At 41.4% G+C, this 22,802-nt stretch overlaps 1 protein-coding gene across 1 annotated transcript in view; it reads left to right on the top strand.

Moving 5' to 3' along the window:
- SORCS3 (sortilin related VPS10 domain containing receptor 3) overlaps positions 1-22,802 on the top strand; it is a 526,629-nt gene that overhangs the window by 469,943 nt on the left and 33,884 nt on the right. The window contains exons 20-21 of the mRNA XM_063133247.1: positions 9,186-9,319; positions 16,244-16,367. Of these exons, the coding sequence (XP_062989317.1) occupies positions 9,186-9,319; positions 16,244-16,367 (258 nt within the window). The remainder of the gene's footprint in view (positions 1-9,185; positions 9,320-16,243; positions 16,368-22,802) is intronic.

Below are 22,802 nucleotides of genomic sequence, written 5' to 3' on the forward strand. Positions count from 1 at the left end.
AAACACACTTTATCATCCTTGCCTCATTCATCCATAATATATCTTCTTAATGCTATTATTTTACACATGGTGAACAAAGATTGAGAGATAATCAGCCAGATCCTGACTAAATTAGCTGAATTTAGTTCCCATTGAAACATCAATTGGAGTTCACTTATATCTGCTCAGAGGGAAGTACTGCTGAGTTCCATGGGCTTACTCCCAGGTAAGTGGGAATAAGATTGCCATGTCATGACTCTCTTTTCACATTGATTTCAACATGACTGAAGTGAAACTAATTAACTCTGGATCCAAACCAATGATTCGCCTTTCACTTGCCTAGAGAGTCCAATCCAATGGACTTGACTTTAAATTCAATCTTTTGTCTGCCTGTTTTGTAAAAATCGATGACAAATCACTTAACAGAGCACTGGAATATTAACAGCTTTTAGCTTGAGTTGTGCTTCTAAATAACAAAACAAGTTGCTAGCCAATCCTTTTAGAGTTATTAAGGGGTTATTGTTATTTTGTACAGAAACTGTCCTTTGGCAGTGACTAAAGGATATGGGAATTAGTACTGATTTGTTGTACCTTTGTTCAAATCCTAAGATTGTATCCAACAGTGCCGTTCTATCAGTGGAAAGGAAACTGCTGGTGGGACATTTTTTCCTTCCCCCTACTTGCCCCCAAATCTGCTCCAGAGGATTAGGAAACCCTCCAGAGCAGATTTGGGATGGGTGAAGAAGAGGATGAAAATGGCAGCCGCCATTGATGCAGGAAGGGGAAGTGAATGATTTGGGTGCCAGGGTGGCCGGCTACGGAGCACTTGCTGGGGGCATGCGTTCATGTTGGCAGCACCCAACTGCATCCAGGGGGCCTGACACTGGAACATCTACTGGACTCCCAGACACAGTCAGGCACTCAAAGCATTCCTGCTGGCAATAATACCAATACTTGATCAGGGAAAGGGGTGGGAAGAGTGAGAACACTATTACAATCCACAGCCCTCCCTTTCACATCTGAATGCTTTCACTGTTAATCTGAATGGAACACCGCTTGTACACTGCTCCAAAATTTTCAATAGAGAGCAGTATATAAATACTGTAAATAAATAAATAATAAATAAATACTCACGGCATGTTTATGGACGAGCTACTTGGTTCTTTCAGCCCAAAGAACAATGCGTGCTGCATTTTTCCGCATCTAGGGATGCACCGAGGGGAAGCTTATTCATATATGGCTTTGAATGGTGGATTGGGGTGATATACTCTCTATTTATTATGAAGTTGCCATTGTATGGACACTCTGACTTTTTGGTGAGATTCTGCTTCTTTTTTTGCTGTAGATAACGCCTGTAATAACCATAAGCAATTCACATCTCAGTTTGAAGTTTCAGTGTACCAAGTGTGTGTTTGAAATATGATCCTGTCCGCTGTTCATTTTAGCTCCACCTGAAGTGTACCAGCAACCAAAGATGCCACTATTACCTGCTGACTTATTATAGTGGTGGCTGTGTGCGGTGGAGAGAGGAAAGATTAGGAAGCAAGGCATTAAGAAGGAGTCTGGCAGTTTTCCTGCATTGAAGGTTGGCATGCCAAGCCTAGTTAGTATGCGTTATGTCTGCTTCTTTATGACTCCAGAGTATGTTCAGGGGCCCTGATCTGGATCAGGATCCTAGCTTGCAACCTTAATCCAAGCCCCATCCCCACCCCAGTATCTGCAATTTATCCTTCCAGGAGATCCACTTGCTGAAATGAAGACTGAGGTGTAGGTTTGTTTTTGATTATTATTTTCAAATATGTGCTCAAATGCAGAGAGCTCATATACTTTTCTAATAACGTTATATAATCCTGCCTGTCCCTGAAAACATTTTTTAAAAATCAAGTCATTCTACCGGAAAACTTGGGAACAGTTATAATACTCATGTTTTCAAATAAAAATACTGAAAGAGATAATAGCAGATCTATTTAAAATCCATTGCATGTGAGGCTCTTGAACAAATAATAAAGGAAACATAATCAAACATAATGGGAAAATACTGTGTGGGTTCTACCAAGATAGATAGAGGCAGACAAAGGCCCCCATTAGAGGGGAGGGAAAAATATTCACTATCCCCTTGGGGAAATTGTGTCCCCTCCCCCATGCCAATCGTGGCCTTAAAGGCCCTCTTAAAACCATTAGCGTGGCTGGAGGAATTTCACACTTTCTGGAGGCACCAGAAAGTGTACTTTCCCTCCCTCCCCACATGTGCCAATTGTGGCCTTAAAGGCTGTCTTAATCCAAGGTTTTAACAGGGCTTTTAAAGCCATGATTGGTACAGGGGAGGGAGGCAAAGTGCCCTTTCAATGTCCTCTAGAAAGTGTGCAATTCCCCCAGCCATGCTAATGGTGTGCCAGGGGAATTGCATACTTCCTGGAGGCCCCAGAAAGTGCCTCACTGAGTGTTCGGCCAGGCCAGCTCCCAGAACAGGGCTGGCTGAGCAGCGAACTCGCAAGTTCTCTAGCCCCTACTTGATTTGGAGTAAGCCTCATTGAGCTCAATGGGATTTGCATTTGAGTAGATATGCATAGGATTCAACTCTAAATAACCTTGATTTTTAAAAATTCTGCACTCTGGGGACTAGTATTCCCTATTTTAGCCTGAATGGACAAATTTTGGATTTGGTGTTCTTAGGCCTTTCAAAATAATTTGTTGAGTAAATTATTATATAGAGCATAGATGGGAACCTCTGTCTCATGGGCCAAATTTGGCCCACCAGTTCTTTCAGCCCACAGAACCTCAGGTAAGGTCCCTCCTCTTCCCTGAATCTCCACCCACTGCAGGTTAGCAGAGAGAGGAATCTCTGCTATTATCTCCCATCAGTGATTGGCGATAACAGTGTGAATTCCCCTGCACCATGTTCTCCCTCCCAGCCAAGGAAAGCCCATTTGCAGCAAAGCCAACCCAAGTGAGACAAAGGGTGGAGGAGCTCTCCTCCATCCACTACACCAGTGGCTTGACCTGTCCCTTGCCTTCCCCCATTGGGGACAACATGGGGCAGGAAAAGCACTGAGCACATTGGTTGCCCTCCTAATTGAGATTGTGAGTGGTGTGCTAAGGGTAGGGATGTATGAGAAATATATTTCAGTTTTTGATCAGGATTTTACCCAGTTTGCATCTTTCAGACCGAACAGGGACTCAGATGCAATCTGTGGTTGAAGGCCATACATTTCCAAGCTTGCAATGTGATTTGCAGACCAAAAAATAAAATAAAATTCAGCAATATGCATATATTTGGTAAAATGCACACAAATACACTTTAATCAATGGGAGAAGAATTTTTTAATAAGGCACACACCTGATGCATACATTTGGAAATATTCATGAAAGAACGTGAATGGATTTCCATGTAAAAAGAAAGAAAACAAAGCTCAAACTCTGATATGGACTTGAGTTGGAACAAGCTTCAAGATGAAATTAAGAGAACTTCAGCAAGCTCAACTTTTGCTGATTTACACATCCTTTATTTAGGGGAATCCTTCCAACTGGGGACCAAATGATGTCAGGTGACAAGGTTAGGAAACTGATGTTAGAGTGTGTGGCACCAGCAAGTGATGTCAGAGTGTGTAGCCCCAGTGTCTGATGTCATTCAGCCCATGGAGGGATGGGGGAGTGTCATTCAGCCCTCTGGTGAAAAACAGCTCCCTACCTCTAATAGGGAGCATGCCAGTATTATTTCCCTATCAATGGCTAATGGTCATTGTGAAGGAAAGCCCCCCCCCCAGGGGGTAGAGGAGAGTAAGAGGGTTAAGAGGGGCTACCTCAAGCACCCAACTCTCCACTGCTCTGTGGACAGTGGGCAAACAAATTAACTGGTAAGCTGCCACCACCCCTTAATGTCCAACCCAGCCTGAGCCAGGGGATGCTCAGGCCTTTCAGGACACCCTTGGGGCACAAAAATAAGGCCTCAAGCCTAGGGTGACCATATGAAAAGGACAGGGCTCCTGTATCTTTAACAGTTGTATTGAAAAGGAAATTTCAGCAGGTGTCATTTGTATATATGGGGGACCTGGTGAAATTCCCTCTTCATCAAAACAGTTAAAGCTGCAGGTGCCCTGCCCTCTTTTAAATCTGGTCACTCTAGTATAGCTCCTGCAGCTTTAACTGTGGTGATGAAGAGGGATTTTCACCAGGTTCTCCATATATAAAAATGACACCTGCTGAAATTCCCTTTAATATGCAACTGTTAAAGATACAGGAGCCCTGTCCTCCTTTTCATATGGTCACCCTACTCAGGCCAACACCCTCTATTTTGTACCCCAAACCTAGAACCCTAAACAATAGCAGGACCAAAGCAGAAGGCTCTGGATTTATTACTGAGGTTTCAGTGGATTAAAGCATGCACCAGCTTTAAAATAAAGGTGAGGTTTATTAACAATAAGGAAGGGGTAAAAGAGATGTATAATTTCACAGGCAATTGAGAAACCCAGACCAATAAAGAAACCCTTTAAAACACTGCTGCAGGCAAAACAAGAAAGTACTACCTATCCTATCCTTTACTGAAGTAAAGGATCTTCCAATAGGACAAGCTCCAAAGTTGTTTAGCCCAAAAGCCAGCTAACGGATGAAGACTGAAGAGCCAAACCAGGATCAGATTCACAGATGAAGACCTGCATGGAGACCCAGGGAAAACCAAATAGCAACAGTAGCCCCCTAGCTTTATATTCCTCCAGACCCTTGCAATGTGTGAGGTGAGCTCCCACAGCCAATCATGTAAAGTTGGATGGCTACCTCAGCTTCCAGGAGGGGAGGGGGGAGTGAAAGGCTGTCACTGTAACCCAGCTGGAATCTGCTTGCCTAATTTTGGCAGAGCTCTGACCTTGAAGGCCTGGAGACTAGAAACCTTATGATAATGCATGCAGGTGGTTTTAATGAGTGTGTGCCAGCTCCTCCTGACGAAATGGAGCTCACTACCAGCAGCTAAATCCCCTAAGAAGAACCTGGGTTCTTTACAGTCGTGATTGCTATGTGCTACCTCCAATGTCAGAGGCAGTAAGCACCAGTTGCTGGAGAAGACTGCTGCTGATTTCCGATCGACAGCTGGTTGGCCACTTGTGTGGACAGAGTGCTGGACTCTATGGACTCCAGCATGGCTCTTCTTATGTTCGACTGTAATACATGTTTTTCTCTTTATTTTGTATGGTATGGGGCCTCTGGATCTTGACAAGGTTTAGGCCCTGCCACACACCCCAGGAAAATCCCAAAATTAGGTCTCTGTGTTGACCCATAGTGGTGGTGAGGAGGGACAATAGATCCCACTGCCTGCTTGCTCATTGCCTTTCTGCCTGTCAAGCAAGCAAGTGATAGCAATAATGAGAAAGATGTGGAGCAATAGCAGCTAGGAAGTAGGGAGGGCCCCCATTGAGGGCATCTTACCCAAAGGCCCACAAAAACCTGGAACCGGCACTGCTTTGTGCATTGTGATGGATGGTTGAATGCATACGCGCTGGTGAATCAATTCAGAAAGCCACCTTATGCATGCAGAATGTAATGGCAGAACTGGCCCAGTGCAGGAAAATGTGTAGATTAGCTGGGAGATCTCCCACCTGCTTGCAATTAGAGCAGTTTACCTGACTGTAATATCTGAGCAACCGCAAGAACCTATCAGTTATTCTAAACATGCCCACTGCACAACAATGACAAATTAAAATTCAGTTCCATACATGGGTGCTAACAGAAAACAAAGTGGGGGTGGGGGGAAGCAGATGGAGAGGAAGCTAAAGTTTCAGTTTAAAACTTCAGATTTTTTCCATCTGTTTTCATCACTTTCTCTCTCTCTCTCTCTCTCTTTTGTCCCCTATTGGTGACAAATGGAATGCTTAATTTCTTGATATGAAAACTTAACTAGCCATCTGCTGTATTGCTCTGATGGCACTACAGTAAGTTGCATACCTGCAAGTCAAACTCTTTTGCCTCCCAGTATATTTTCAGAATAGGTATGATCCCCCCTATCTTTTTGTAGAAAGAGAACTTCCTGACAGATATAATATCACACAGTTATAAGTGCATATTAATGTGTGCAGGTGTAGTAGTTGGTTATGTAGGTAGTCGTCCAGGGTATTTCAGGTACTTTGTCTTTATGTGGATACCAGAATGCAAAGATGGGTGAAAATTCAGCTGGGTTCACGTTTGGGTAAGAACTTTACAAAAATGACACATTTCTTCACAAACTGAGTAGAAAGTACTTGCTAATTAAAAATATGAATGTGGGAGAAAGCAAAACTGACATATTTCTCCATCCAGGCAGAGAGATTTGAATGCGTAGATCTTAAAAGTCTATGTTTAAATCCCAATGTATTCAGCCATGTTTGTGGTGATGAACTGGCATTGTCACCTCTTTTTTCTGACAGGCTTCTCATCTTTAACATCGCAGACATATACAAGATGGTCCTCTCCATGCTAAAAATAGCTATACCTATTGCATTTGGCAGGTGCACATGAGTGAAAATGTCTTTTCAATTTTTTTTATGTATATAAGAACTTACAAAACACACACATTTCTTCATAAATTGGACAGTAAGAGCCTGAGAATTAAAACATCCAAACGTGGGAGAAAGAGAAACTGACAGTTCCCTCCATCCCTACTGAGTACCAATTCATATGCACTCAGTGTATTTTGAAGGGTATATATGTATAACATTCACTGCATGTCCTTCAAAAAATAGATCATAAATGCACCAACTGGGAAAGAATGGGGCTGTACGTCCGAGACTTTTAAAGGAACATCTCTGGATTGTGAATGCACATCTAAACAAACAGCATCACTAAGACCAAGGAGCTATCAAAACAAGTCTGGGATAAAGCTTTGAAGAAGCATCAATCAGAGTTGAGTTATAAAAAATATATCCCAAACTATGAAGATCCCGTTGAATATTGTTAAATCCATTGTTACAAAATTGAAAGGATATGGCACACCTGCGACTCTGCCTGGAGAAGGCCGTCCACCAAAACACAGTGACTGGGTAAGAAGGGCATTCACCATAGAAGCAACCAAGAGGCCAATGGTAAATCTGAAGGAGTTCGAGAGATCCACAGTTGAAATGGGAGCAACTGTCCATGGTACAACTATCACCCGGATGCTCCACAAAGCTGGGCTTTATGGAAGAGTGGCGAGAAGAGAGCCATTGCATTCTCTTCCCCTCCTTATTGTTTTACTATGATTTTATTAGATTGTAAGCCTATGCGGCAGGGTCTTGCTATTTACTGTTTTACTCTGTACAGCACCATGTACATTGATGGTGCTATATAAATAAATAAATAATAATAATAATAATAATAATAATAATAATAATAATAATATTGCTGAAAAGAAAGCCCATATCAAATCCCCTTTTGGATTTTTCCAAAAGGCATGTGGAAAACACAACAAACTTGTGGAAAAAGCTTCCCTAGTCTGATGAGACCAAAATTGAACTTTTTGGCCTGATGCCCCAAACGCTGTATGTGGCACAAAACCAACAGTGCTCATGGCGCTAAAAACACCATCATGTTGTGGAAGCATCATGTTGTGTGTGGGGGGGGATGCTTTTTATTGGCAAGGACTGGAAAGCTGGTCAGGATTGAGGGAAAGATGGATGGAGCCAAATACAGAGTAATTCTAGAAGAAAACCTGTTTCAGTCTGCAAGGGACCTGGGATTGCAGCACAGGTTCACCTTCCAGCAGAACAATGACCCAAAACACACAGCCAAGGGTACACTGGAGTGGTTTAAAACAAGACATGGATGTCTCAGAATGGCCCAGTCGAAGCCCAGACCTCAGTCCAATTGAGAATCTCTCAAAAGACTTGAAAATTGCTGTTCACCGATGGTTCACATCTAACCTGACACAGCTTGAGCAATTTTGCCAAGAACAATGGGCAAATTTTGAAGGATCCAGATGCGCGAAACTGGTAGAGACTTACCCCAATGGACCCACAGCTGTAATTGCTGCCAAAGTTACTTCTACCAAGTATTGACTCAGGGAGGTGAATACTTATGCAACCACCATTGTTTTTGTTCAATTGGCCTTTGTGCCACAATAAAAGTATTTTGTACCTTCCAAGTATTAAGTATGTCGTGTAAATCAAATGGGAAACATGCCAATTAACTCCATCTTAATTCCAGGTTGTAACACAACAAAATGTGGACAAGTCAAAAGGGGGCGAATACTTATGTAAAGCACTGCATGTCTGATTACAATATATAAAATAAGAATCAGCCATAGATTTTTCCTTTTGATTTCCAAGTTAAATGAGCCATAAGGCAAGTGGGTCACCAGCCTGTTACTAGTGGGTATTTCAGCACAACAGACTGGCAGTAAATTTACAATGATTCACATTAATCACAGGTTGATGTCAACTGTCTTTCTATAGAATGTTTACATGGAATCGCCAACATGGATCATAACTCCCTTTAGTGGAGCACACTTAAATAGTGATGAATTCATTGCTGACTATTTCTATAGCTGTATACTGTTATGGTGTGCCTTAACCCGTATTATGACAGGCTAGAGGGAAATGCTGGAAGCGAATTTAATTTAGACTGCAATCCTATGCATGCTTAGACAGGAAAAAGCCTGACACCTCCCAGGATCCCCCATCCCCATGTTGGTTTGGGAATGCTGGGAGCTGTAGAATTTCCCCCCTATCTAAACATGCATAGGGTTGCACCCTTCAGAAAAGAAGAAGAAAGGTTAGGGGTCTGAGAACATGGTATTGCATGTTTTTGGTCAATACTAAACAGGCAGATTTGTTTGCATTCCTCATAGTTTTATTTGAACCGAGCTTTGCGTCCCCTCCAGCCCCTAGTTTTCCATTCTCCAGCTCCTTTCGATAGATGAGATTTGCATGTAGAAGGTGGGTAGGAACTGGCAAAAGGACTGAGAGCCAAGAGCCAAGAGAAATGCTGTCTCATGTTTTAAATGGATATTGTTTTTTATACTTTTGGTTGTTTTTAAATTTTGTATATCTGTTTTTAATGTTCATTGTTTTTAAGTTTTGTAAACCGCCCAGAGAGCTTCGGCTATTGGGCGATATATAAATGTAATAAATAAATAAATAAATAAATTTCTATTTTAGGTTGATACAAGGTTTTCAGTATAGAAAATTTGTATTTATATTTTTGCTTTTAACCACATTAAAATATGGATAGGGAAGGTATCTGTAATATATACCAATGTCTTCCCACAGGTCCAGTGGAACGTGTCCATTTGAGCGTGCCGTTTGTGGCCATCAGGAACAAAGAAGTCAATCTCACTGCAGTGGTTTGGCCTAGTCAGTCAGGGACCCTCACTTACTTCTGGTGGTTTGGAAACAACTCAAAGGTTTGATCCTTCAAAAAAAAAAAAAGTTAATCTCCTTTATTTTCTTTGAAAAGATTAATCTTTTTATCATATGACATTTCGATTTTAAATAGAGAGTGCCATATTGAGTAATATATTTTTCCTTTGCTGTCAAAACAACAACAGTGTCTTCATTTTCTAAACTTTACTCCTTTCTTGTCTTCCTTTCTCTCCCTCTGCCTCCCCCTTTTCATTCCATCCCTTGTTGTTGTTTGCAGGAGGGCCTACGCTATGCAGTTGGTTATTATTGGACCATTGTGTTTAGGAGCCATTGTTATTACCAGAATTCAAAATTATACACTTCCGTATCTACTGGATAATGCTGGGCTTTCTGCTCAGCATTTAAAAACGGCTGGTGATCAAATAAGCACTGCTTCCCAGACGAGTGTCAGAAAGTACTTAGAATTTTAGAATCCGACACAGCATTTTAAAGCCACTGGGGACCAAATAACTTCTGGCATCTGTGAATTCAAGCTAAGCTCACAAGCAGCTCTCTCCTTGTCTGTCCATGCTGTTTGTTCCTGCCTCTGGGGTTATGTCAGAGAAACACATGCAAATCTGCTGTTGAATGCTCAGTGACAACTATCCACCTATTCCATAGACCCATGCCAACAAGGTTCTTCTGATAGTAAAGACTCTAAATGCTGCAAAAAAGTTCTAGGGATTGCTTGATTTTAGTATCCCACTCCCTTGTAGGTGATAGAGGAAAGACAGAATGTTTTATTGGGTAAGATTCTTTATCCAATCCAGGATTGTATATCTTACATGAACCACTAGAAGAAATAGGTTTTCAGAATGTGTAATGAGATCAGATGCATAACCAGGATTCCTAAATGTAAAAAAAAAGCTTCCATGATATACGGTGTGTTTGGTACCCATTCGTCTTGCCCTGCAATAAGCAGCCCTTGGAGTTGGATGCAGCCTAGGACATTTTCTGAATGTACATGGAATAAGAGTGGAGTTCTCCAAACTTGGCCAGTGCCCCAAGTGGAATGGGTTTGAGTCCCAAAATAGTTTTTGAAATAATCTGAAATATGTAGGGGGTCCAAGATATGCATCATTTTCTTGGCAGAAATATCAATATGCCAAGGATTTACTCGAGCTGGGAAATGTGAAAGGTCTGACTTGAGCGACATCTGTCTAGTTCAAGATTGACTACACTAATGGGCAAGAGCTCTCCAGAGATTCAGATATGAATATTTCCCAGTCCTAGCTGAGGATGCCAACAATTGAACTTGGGACCTTCCACATGTAAATCATCTGCTCTATTATTAAACTACAGTCTCTCCCCAACTCTGCTAGCTAGTTACACTACATCACCTGGATGATTTAGTTAGTCTGCTGATTAACAACAATGGTGTTCTGCCTAAAGGCTCTATGCCACTGGTTCAAGAAGAGGTAAATCTGAGGCAACTCTGCCTAGAACTGTAGTTCAGCCAACCTTGATTTGTTAACACATGACAGCTTACTGACAACACATGACAACGCCTTCATTTAACATAGGCTAAAAGCTCTTTTGAGTCTACCATACTTGCTACAAGCAGATCATCATGTATCCCAGAATGATCCCCACAATACCTGTTCTAGGAGCAAGTTTGGGGACATAGAAAATCACTCCATTAATTTTAGATGTAAGGTTTTCAGTGTTTCTTGATACATACTTCCTAGGAAACATGATGACACAGTGTTAAACACATCAGTGAACTTTTAGTTAGGGCTACATAAACTAATCTGGGGAAGTGGGGTTTGGAATGTTTTGGTGCTTGCTTCAGTGCTGGAGCTTAGACTTGATGATTTTGAGATTCCTTTGAGCCAAAAATAGATATGTTTTCAGCATTATAGCTTCATATACACCAAGGTTCCTTTTCCTATACTTGGAAATTGCAAATTGGATTGATTGCAGTTATGGTTTTTTGTACCTGTAATTTAAATCTTATCTATGCCTATGCCTCTGATTTGTGGGTGCAATCAAAAACTTAAGCTCTTTAAAACCACAAGCGCAAAACGACACCAGAATAGGAGACAGTTCAATGCTGGTAAGAATATTTGGCTTTGCAAAATGACAATAATCATAGGGTTGTGAAACAGAATGCTAAACAGTGCTGCCATTCTGACAGCATGTTTTAGGATTTTCTGATAACTTCTACTGATTCACAAGGGTGGCTAAAACAGCTACAGAAAAACTGCAGATCTCCCAGGACCTCTCTGCTTTACTGTCTCTGGGGGGTTCCACTGTTCTGAGTTGCTATTAGTCTCTGACCTCTATTTATGCACTCTCTGGGAGCAAAGAACTCTAGGGATTGTTTCTTTGAGCACCATGAGCCCCTGAGGCTTAGGGAGCAATTCTAGAACTCTTCAAATGAGTGATTTGTAGCCACAAAGTCTATAAGACTGTCTTAAAGTTTTCCAAACACGCACTCATACACACCCACCACCACCGCCCACCTTCTGCAACCATCTTGTAGAAAACAAAGGTAAAACAGCTTCTGGACACTGAAGCACAATGCACACTTTCCCAGCTCTGTTCTTACTTGTAAGTCGACTTTGGAGAACTTGATTGCAGGACTGGAGAACTTTCTCTACATGCAGCCACATAGCGATTCAATAATCCAAGCACCACAAATCATTTTGTGCATTCTGAACTTTGTGAACTTTCCCCCATTCTTATAATTCAAACTAATCCAAATAGAACCACTGGAAATAATTGGTCTGTATAGCTTTCAAATATGCAGGAACCTTTTGGATTTGTCAGTTTTTCCATTAGTACTGGCAAAACATTACATTTCTGTTTTGTGCTGGGTGGTGGTGGGGGAAGCAATTCAACTATGGGTTGTGAAGGTTGCTATGCACCTGGAAAGAAGTGATCAATCTCAAATACCACTTTACTCTCTCAGGAAAATGTGGGACCTATCCCATCAAGTTCTGTCTTAGATGAAGGGCCAATCCAAACACCACAAATACAGCAATGGCCAAATGACATGCTTGATTCACGTTACAGCTTGCCACGTGGCCAGAAAACTGTTGTGATTGTTTTGGTGCACAGGCAGACTGATTTTTCAACACAGGATGAGTGACACCTCCCAAACACAATTTTCATACTAAGAATAAATAAATAATCAAACTGTGATGGGAAGAATCAGACAGACACTTCATTGCACTGCCAGTTATAATGTTGTAAACTGAAGACACGGTGCAGTAGAAACTGATTTTGATGTGTGTGACTCAGCCAACTCCTGATGCAATTCACTCCATGAGAGGAGTGGTGCAGACAGCAATGGCATTATAGGCTGTCGGTAGACTCAAAGCTTCACTGCACCCTCCTGCTTGATGGGTACCACTGCAGTACACAACACCATTTTATACACATCCTAGACAAGGCTCTAATTTCTTTTTCTAGATAGAGCTATTGTAGCGAAGTGCTGGTCCACTGCTTTAGCAATATACCAAAAGGCCAATTTGCTTGGATTAGCACAGGTCCAGTTTAATAAATGTGTCTGGCTGTCTAATAGGTTTTGAGCAAATGAACCTTAAACTCCTTGATTTAATTTAGAGTTAGTTTCCAGACCTCAGTGCTTGAATTAAATCTAAGGAACTACCTGAATGTTAAAACACCATGATGGAGGTGAACTCAGCCATGATAATAGGACATCCACCATAAAATGGGGGGGGGGGTTGTTTAAAAAACAAAATTAGCTTCTGTTATCTCTCTTGGCTTGGAACGCAGTACAGTAACTCCACAAAGTTGGTTGTGCCTTCAAACCTGGTTGTGTGTGGAATTGGAACTTTAAGTGATCACTTCAACCCGAAAAGGATGCGTCAAGACTCAATATGTACAGATCTTGTTAAATCCGTTGCATCTGTGTTTCACGGATTGTCAGGCATCTTTCATTCTGCTGTCTGTGCATTGATGGAACTGGGGTTTTTTTATGGAATGTATGAGAATTTTGTTCCCCTTGTGCAAATGTAAATTAGCATGATTGCACATTAGTGCAAGTGCGAATTTCTATAAATGTCCCCCAAAAGTTAAAGAAAAAACTGTCCACAAGTCTGTAGATTCCACACACTTGGAAAAAGCAAATTTGCTACAGAATCTGCAGGTGAGGTTCATACAAATCCAAATCATTTAAATCCATTTCTCTGACTTCCCTGGTCAGGCTTCCAGGGAAAAAAAGGTTTGTGAAACCTGGGTGTATATACCGTATTTCTTCGATTGTAAGACGCCATCGATTCTAAGACGCACACTAATTTCAGTACCACCAACAGAAAAAAAGCTTTGATTCTAAGAAAAAATAAATTTCTTAGAATATCTTTTATGAGTAGAATTTCTTAGAAATTTCTTAGAAATATCTTAGAAAGAGCTGGGTTTTGGTGCCACTGGGCTGGGAGGGGCTTAGGGGTAAGCAAAAAACTAGGCGCTTCCCCTCCCAGCTCCTCTTCGCTCGCACGGCTTGCGGCTGCTGCAGGAGCTTCCTCTTTTGGAGGCCTACCTGTATGAGGAGGGGAGAGACGACTGGAGCTGCCGCGTGAGAGCAGCTTCGGCAGAGCAGCAGTTCTTTGGCCTCTGGCCACAGGTTTTTTGGGCCACTTTGGCCCAGCATCCGCGGGCGTGAGGAGCATTAGCAGTTTGTCCTGCCCTCCAGCAGACCAGGGGGTGGGGACTACTTCCAGGCTCCACTCGGGACGCGCGCTTTCCGGCCACCGGAGCCGGGTGGGCGTGCCCGCTGGGTACAACCCAGCTGGGTGTCTTCCCAGCACGGTGGCTGGGGGGGCACCCGGTGCTTTGGGGGGGTGAGCCTCCTGACTCTTGGAGCCACGTGTCTTCCGGGCGCGGCTGACGAGGGCAACCCGGCACTGTGCAGGGCACGCTGTAGGCCCCAATCAGGCTGCAAAGCGATCTCAAAAAAACCCCAATCACTTGCAAAGTGATCTCAAAAAACCCTGCTTGCTCAGCTTTCTAAAAGCAATAAAGCCAGAGAGAGAAAGTTGAAATGGATGTTTCAGGCACTTTTTTAACAGGATAGAGTCTTTTTGCATCTACCATATTTCTTCGATTCTAAGACGCCATCGATTCTAAGACGCACTCCATTTTTAGAGATGTTTATTTCGGGAAGAAAGTGCATCTTAGAATCAAAGAAATATGGTATGTTAGCTTCCCCGGTAACACAGACTACAAAGGCTGACACTTGGAGCTAATTCTATGATATGTATATATCCTTTAAATAAAAGCTATGAAAACTTCACTATTTTTATTTTACTTAAAATATTTCTATACTGCCTGTCATATAAAATGTATCCAAATGTATGTAAAAACTATATATATATATATATATATATATATATATATATATACAATATATTATTATTATTATTATTATTATTATTAATTTATTTATATAGCACCATCAATGTACATGGTGCTGTACAGAGTAAAACAGTAAATAGCAAGACCCTGCCGCATAGGCTTACATTCTAATAAAATCATAATAAAACAATAAGGAGGGGAAGAGAATGCAAACAGGCACAGGGTAGGGTAAAACCAAAACATATTAAAATGTAACCAGTGGCCACCAGAAAACAAAACAAATCACAGGCATTACAAAGCATAAATGCCAAAGTGAGTAAAAACATGCATCTGAACTGCATCAGAGTTGCAAATTCCACACACAGCTTTTGCAGGCACAAATATTGGAGGTAGGATATTCTAGAGAGTAGGTGCCACCACAGAAAAGTCCTTCTTCCTGGTTGTCACCACATGAACATCCACAGGATGTGGTCCATGCAGGAATTTAGATGGTGAGCAGGTATGGCAAACCATTTTATTTCATAACAGCACCTGCTCTTGTCATTGGAACACCACACAGAGTACCTTAATCCTGTGTCTCTACCCTGGCTCTGTATTTATTTATTTATTAAATTTTTATACCGCCCAATAGCCGAAGCTCTCTGGGCAGTTCACAAAAATTAAAACCATGAAAAGCATAATAAAACAGCCAACAGTCTAAAAACACAAATACAAAATACAATATAAAAAGCACAACCAGGATAAAACCACACAGCAGAAATTGATATAGATTAAAATATGGAATTAAAACAGCAAAGTTTAAATTTAAGTTAAATTAGGTGTTAAAATACTGAGAAAATAAAAAGGTCTTCAGCTGGTGATGGAAGGAATACAGTGTAGGTGCCAGTCGAACCTCTCTGGGGAGCTCATTCCACAGCCGGGGTGCCACAGCAGAGAAAGCTCTCCTCCTAGTAGCCACCTGCCTCACTTCCTTTGGCAGGGTCTCATAGGAAAGGGCCCCTGTGGAATTCCTATGGGCAACAATCTCACTCTTGCAATTATATGTATGGAAACCTCACTCTCAAAAAGATGTATACTATCAGCTTTTTCCAAGGTCTTTCTGTCCAAGGTCTTTCTACTCACCAGCATAGGAAATGCCATAGAAGGAGCAGTAGACAGTGACCATGAAACTGTTCTCTCCTCTCTTACTGCTGGTGGACAATTGCTGTATTGCAACTAGGAGCAGGCCCCAGCTTGTCATGATGCATGATAGTGGCTTTACTTAGATGGAGAGGAGAGAAAAGAATGATCTGTAAGGGGTGCTTGGCTTCTGGGTAGATGTTCCCGCTAATAGTTGGTGTCCAGGCCCGATTAGCTTTATGCTTTATGCACTGACCATTTCTTCCTGCAAAAACCTGAAATGAACTATTTATTTGACCTCTTTTGAAATAAACATTATACTGAAAGTGGCCTAGGCCACATCTAACCACTTCTAGAAACTGGACTTATTGACCCCTCAAACTGATGTACTCATGTCCAAATTTGTGTGTATGACTCATGACAATTCTAAATGTTTCCTATCGTACAAATCTTGAATTAACTCTAACTGCCTGTTGCTTTTGCAGCCATTCATCACCCTGGACAGCAGCATATCTTATACTTTTACCACTGAAGGAATGAATACTATCACAGTGCAGGTCTCAGCTGGTAGCATCCTCATCCAGGACACCAAGGATATTGCTGTGCATGGTAAGCAGAGACAAACTAATTCAAGAGACCACATTACACGTATGTGTATATCACTGATACATTACAATATTTAGTAACGTTGGCTGCATTCAGATATCACATTCCTAATCCTCTAAACTATGGTTTGGAGGACAGGGAATGAACAATAAGCTTGAGCATGTACTCCTCCTCAAACTTGATCATTTTAACAGAAGTCTTCCTGCTTTTCACAGCGGTGTTCAAACAGGTAAATTGTGATTTGAGCAATCTTTGCAAACTAGGATCAAGTGATGGTTTACATTCATTATTTGGAGGTATCTCTATCACCACAGTTTGCCAGATCATACATCACTGAGTAAGCAAGGAAGTGTTTTATTAAGGCACACAGGAGATGGAAGGAGGGAGCAGTCAAGAATGTAAAATTTGAATTTGGTTATTATCTTTTCAAATGAACACTTTGAATGGCCAAGTAATATAGCAGCAGAACTGAATCACACTGCTGTTTTTCAGATTTACAAATCAAATTCCAGGAATTATTTTCCATTAACATATTGAAATGTGAATTAGTCACATTTGGAAGAAACTTATAAATCTCAGTTATCTAAAATGTGACTGTGCATATTCATTATGGTTTTGTAGCATGGTGGGTAAGAATGAAATGTTTGTTGAATTGCTATTAGTTGACATGGAAATGTGGAACAATGTGAATGAGTTATGAGATGTTGGCAGTGGTGCAATATCAGTGACTGTACTTAAGTGATCTCAAAGGTCCAAAGAAGCAGAAAAATAATTCTGTTGGTGGGTTGCAAAGTAAAATTAGGGAACCAATCCTATAGAACCTCTAAGTTCCCTTATTCCTCTTCTTTTTTTCTAAACTTCTAATTGTGCAATTTAGTGGGCTGTTAAGCCAGAATTCCTAATAAAATCATGCACTTAGGATAAAACATGTCATACTTACCATGGACTTATTTATTTATAAATTTTATATTCCTCTCTTCATCACAAAATGATCCCAGGTTGGGTAACAACACTAAAATAGTGATGATATATCCTTTTTAAAACCAATCAAATGAATAAAAACTACCAGTCAGGATCAATATTTCCATATGCACCATCCATCAAATATCTCATTGTAATTCATAGGCTCAATCATCTAATCAAAAGGCCTAATCAAATGTGCCAGCATATTTCACAACCAGGTGTCACCACCGAGAAGGCTGAATTATGTGTTCCGGATGTCCAGACTTCATTAGGCGATAACATAACCTTCTTATATCATGGGCAGGATGATACAAGGAGAGGTAGCTTTTAGGTAGCCAGGTCCTAAGCCATTTGGGGCTTTATATTTCAAAGCCAGTGTCTTGAGCTGGGCTCAGTGACAAATAAGCAGCCACTGAAACCCTTTAAGGACTAGGGCTGGTGAATCAGCAAAACACAAGCTTGCTGAAGTTCCCCAAATTCCATCTTGAAGCTTGTTCTGACTCATGTCTGCATCAGATTGTGAACGTGTTTTTTACTTTTTGCATGAAAATCCATATGTATATATATATTCGTGCAAATTTTTCAAACGTCCACACCAATTGTGGGTGTCTCTGAATCCTGTGCATTCTTCTTCAACTGATTAAAGCATATTTGTGTGCATGTTTCAAAAGTACACATTTTTAAAATGTACGCATGCTGTTGAACATCTTTTTTGGTCTGCGAATCACATTGCCAGCTTGGAAATGTACAGACTTCAATGGCAAATTGTGTCTGAATCCATATTCAGTGTGGAATTCCGAATTGGGTAAACTCTGATCAAAAACAATCTGAAATGAATTTCTCATACATCCCTATTAAGGACTAATCTTACATTATCTCACATAGCCAAGCCCAGCAATACCTGTGCAGCTAAATTATGTACAATCTGCAAACTCTAGACTGTCTGCAAGGATAGCCCTTCATAGAGTGCATTACAATACTCTCATTGGGGTGCATTACTGTGGCCAGGCTATACTTATCCAGAAAGTATAGCCAGAATTAAAAAGGTACTCCATGCCACTGCAGCCACTTGAGCATCCCAATTACAAGTAAAATTGAGGAGAAATTCTGGGCTATATACCTGTTCCTCCAGGGAATGTACAACCCTATCCAGAGCAGGCCACTCCCTTCATTCCCAGACCAACAAACTACAGTACCTCTGCCTTTTTGAGACTCAACTGCAGTTTATTGGCCCTCACCCAACCCATCACTTCTTCCAAGCACCTCCAGAGCTTCACCTGATTCCAATGGAAAGGAGAGGTAGAACTTGGTGTCAGCAGCATACTGATAGCACCTTGGCCCCAAATCCTCCGATTGTCACTCTCAGTGGCTTCATGTGCATGTTAAATAACATGGGAGACAAGGTAGAACTCCACAACACAACTGCCAAGGTTCTTATCAGAAGTCTCTCATCACAACTTTCTGAGACCCATCCTAGAGGTAGTAGTGGAACTACCATAACATTGTGCCTCCAACTCCAAACCCACAGAGCTGTTCCAGAAGGATACTATGTTTAATTATATCAAAAGTTGCAAGAATTCAAGGAGAATTAACAGGGCTGCATTCCAGTTGTCCCTCTCCCTGTGCAAGTCATCAATCAGGGTGATTAAAGCTGTTTTAGTGCCAAATGCAGTCCTGAAACCAGATTGAAATGGGTCTAGAGAATCAGCTTCTTCAAAGCATATCTGAAGCTGACTGCCTACCACCCCCATGTGTATCTTGTTCAAAAACTTGATATTTGCAACTGGTGTGGGTTGTCACTTGCTGAGAAGGGGACACACCATCTATTTAAAGCCAGATGAGATCACCCCCCTCCTGCAACACTCACTGGACCCACCCAGTCAGTCAGCTCGCTTTTACAAATTATGGTGGGTTTGAGTTGAGACTACATTTGGTAGGCTAAACATCTTCAAATGTCTTCTCCATCTCACCAAATCTCATCAACTGAAAATGATTCCCAACAATTGGCCTCAGTGGTGTCCAGGACACCTCCACCTGACTTGTAACAATTGTAGTTTCAGGCTCAGCCCCAGTGCAAGTGACTTTATCTTCAAAGTGCCTTGCAAAACTGTCACAGTGGTCCTCCACTTGCTCGAGGCTCTAGCTTACATGTGTCAAGGATAAAAATCCACTTTGGTTGTAAGGCAACTCTGTTTTATTGAACGTAATACAGACAAAGAACTTCTCTCCTGGCAGTGTGAAAAGCAGGTATATTTATACACAATAGCATCTTAACTAAATAGCAGTTGGCAAATTTCTAAAACAAAACAAAGCCAGATCAAAGAAAACTTCTTCATTATACCTTATCAACCTATGGCCCATAACTCCTCTAGCAATGTCATATTGAACTGGATGGTCAGCCCTTCTTATCAAGCTAGCTTATTGGTCTTATACTTTATCAAAAGGTCTTGACAGTTAGAAATTCCAATTAAGCATTTCCTTCTAATTAAGCAGTTTCAGCATTACAGCACATTCAGGCACATACATCAGTCCAGTCCCATCATGCAATTCACTTGCAAGGACCAAACTACATACAAAGGCCTACATACAGAGCAGGTCTAACCAGGCTTGTGGCCTTGCTTTCTCACATGAGAGGACGCCACCAACCCCCTAACCACAAGGAAAAGCTTCACTTGCTGACAACATGGGATGTACAGTAATACCGCCTAAACATTTCCTGCTATGTCTCCTCTGTCACATGTATGCCTGTTTTAAAATAAGTGAGTTTTAATTTTTTATACTTTCCCCTCATAAATGAATATCTTCTATATCAAGAAAATGTTCCCCCTGGAGCAAGTTCCCAATGGAGTAAGATGAAAAAATTACATTGAATCAACATGGACGAAAAATAAGGAGTATGCGTATTCACAGTGTAATATGAAATCCTATAACAGCTCTAAATAAGTATACATGCAAGTGATAACACTAGAAAATATTAAGCAATGCAAGATTCTATTTCTGAGAAGTCATTTGATAGCCACCACTGCTCAAATATTAATATGAATCATTAATAACCCCCAAAATAAACTTGCAAACATCTTGGTTATGTGTGCAAATTGATTTTATATAGGACATAAATGGATTCATGGAACATAAAAGTGATCATGGTCACAGTAATGTACCCATTCTAGAATAAGCACTATTATTCAAGCTAATTTATGCCCCCCCAACAATTTCCTTCATGGTGATAAAGAGCAGTGCAATTAAGGGTGGTACTGTAGCATTTGCATTGGGCATTGCGTGCCTTTTTACAGTGTTCTAGTTGAGAGTACTTCTCCTGAACTTGACTAATAGTTGTGCCCTTTGTTTATTTATTTATTTATTTATTTAAGGATTTTTATGCCGCCATTCAGCCAAAAAAGGCTCTCATGGCGGCTTACAAAAGTATTTCTTGACAGTCCCTGCCCACAGGCTTACAATCTAAAAGACATGACACAAAAGGAAAGGGGATTGGGAGGGAGGAGGAGGAGGGGGAAAAGGAAAGCAAATTCAGGCACTACAATCTTAGTTGGAAAGTTCAGCAGTTACAGGTGACAGCAGGAGGGAGGGGGCTCTCAGCTGGAGCTGGACCCAGGCACGGTGGAGAGGTGCCTGGCTGCTGCTTCCTCCCTCTCTGGTGGCCTCTGCAGAGACAGTTGGTAGCAGGAGGGAGGGGGCTCTCAGCTGGAGCTGGATCCAGGCACGGTGGAGAGGTGCCTGGCTGCTGCTTCCTCCCTCAATTTGTTGCTATTGAGATCCAACTTTTTCTCCCAACCACAGTCTGCAGGACTGAGTAACTTTGGATCTCTTTAAAATACCTTTTCCCATACTGCCCTCCTTCATAGATTATGTGCATTGTATGTTTGAGAGCTTTCTGTGTTGGTGGAATCTTCCCCAGTGATCACAACCTTCTTGAAAACAAGTAGTGCTTTGCCTCATTGACTTTGCACAATCCAGTAGTCCTATTATACACAATTACTACAAACCTTTCAAGTGGCATCATGGCATTGTCAAGGAGATGTGTTGGTTTTTTCTTGATGGTGTTATGAATGCAGCTTTCAATTTCTGTAAATATGTTCCATGTATCACATACTGTAGGTGTGGGCCAGGATGCTTGGAAGTGTCTTGCGCCCTTCAGAGGACCCTCCCCTGTATGGTTTGGTGTAGCCCAAAGCTTACTATGGGAGCACACCTCCGCTTCTGTATTCATTTCTGTGTGCCTTGGGTACTATTTGCATGGGGTCTCCATGCTTGAAAATGTCTTGACCCCAAATGAAGCACTGGGCCAGATTCGATGCTGCAGTATTTTGTAAGTGCCATGCTTTGGGGCATTTGGATATTTTTTATTTTTATTTATTTATGTACAATATTTATATACCACTCTCCACTCAGAATTTTGGAGTGGTGGACAAATAAAATAAGAATAAAAACAGAATAAAAACACATTTTAAGTACATTTTAAAAAGAAACAAAGTGCAAAATAAATTGTGGCTAGTCATTAAGGGAAGACTTCCCAGAAAAAAGATGTTTTCAGGAGGTGCTGGAAGGAATACAAAGTTGGTGCCTGCCTGATCTCCAGAGGCAGGACATTCCATAGGATGGGCTTTTCTCCTGGTGGACTACCAGGAGCATGCTCTCAGATGACCTCAGTGATCAGGCAGGTTGGTTGGGGAAAAGGCGCGCTCTCAGGTATCCTGGTCCCAAGTTGTTTAGGGCTTTGTAAACTAGTACAAGAACCTTAAACCTGGCCTGGTAGCAAATAGGCAGCCAGTGCAGTTCCCTCAGCAGAGGAGTTACATGCTGAAAAGGGGCAGCTCTGGCCAACAACCGAGCTGCAACATTCTGAACTAGCTCCAGCTTCCGGAGCAGTTTTAAGGGCAGCCCCTTGTAGAGTTCATTGCAGTAATCCAATCTTGAGGTTACTAATGCCTGTACCACCATGGCCAAGTTATCCCCAACCAGGAGAGGCCATAGCTGGCAAACCAGCCACCCAAAACTTACTCTGGGGTGCACAGCTGCAGTTCCATATTCAGTTACACATATTTGGGCTATTACTGGCATGTAGGGGTGGACCATGGACTTCTGCCATTTTTCACTGCCAGGTCCTTACTGGACCAATTTTTGTGTGGATAGTTTTTTGGGGTGGACAAAAATACATATTCATTTTTTGCCTATTTTTTTAATGTGCCTTCTTTGGTGCACATTTTGTATGCATCCATCCATTGACTTTTTAAAATGTATGCATTTTTTCGTGCACACTTTGCAAAACTGGCCAGATGTGTGGAGTTTGATTGGACATGGGAGTTTTGTTCCACAGAATATATGACAAGTGCTGAAATATATTGAAAACAAAATATATTTGTTTTCAGAAACTAAATGCATCTGTATCAATTTCAAAGAGCTGTGGGTTATTATTTATTTATTTATTATTACATTTTTATAATGATATGAGTTAGA

The sequence above is a fragment of the Elgaria multicarinata genome, chromosome 8, assembly GCF_023053635.1.
Source record: "Elgaria multicarinata webbii isolate HBS135686 ecotype San Diego chromosome 8, rElgMul1.1.pri, whole genome shotgun sequence".
In the NCBI taxonomy this organism is placed as follows: Eukaryota; Metazoa; Chordata; class Lepidosauria; order Squamata; family Anguidae; genus Elgaria; species Elgaria multicarinata.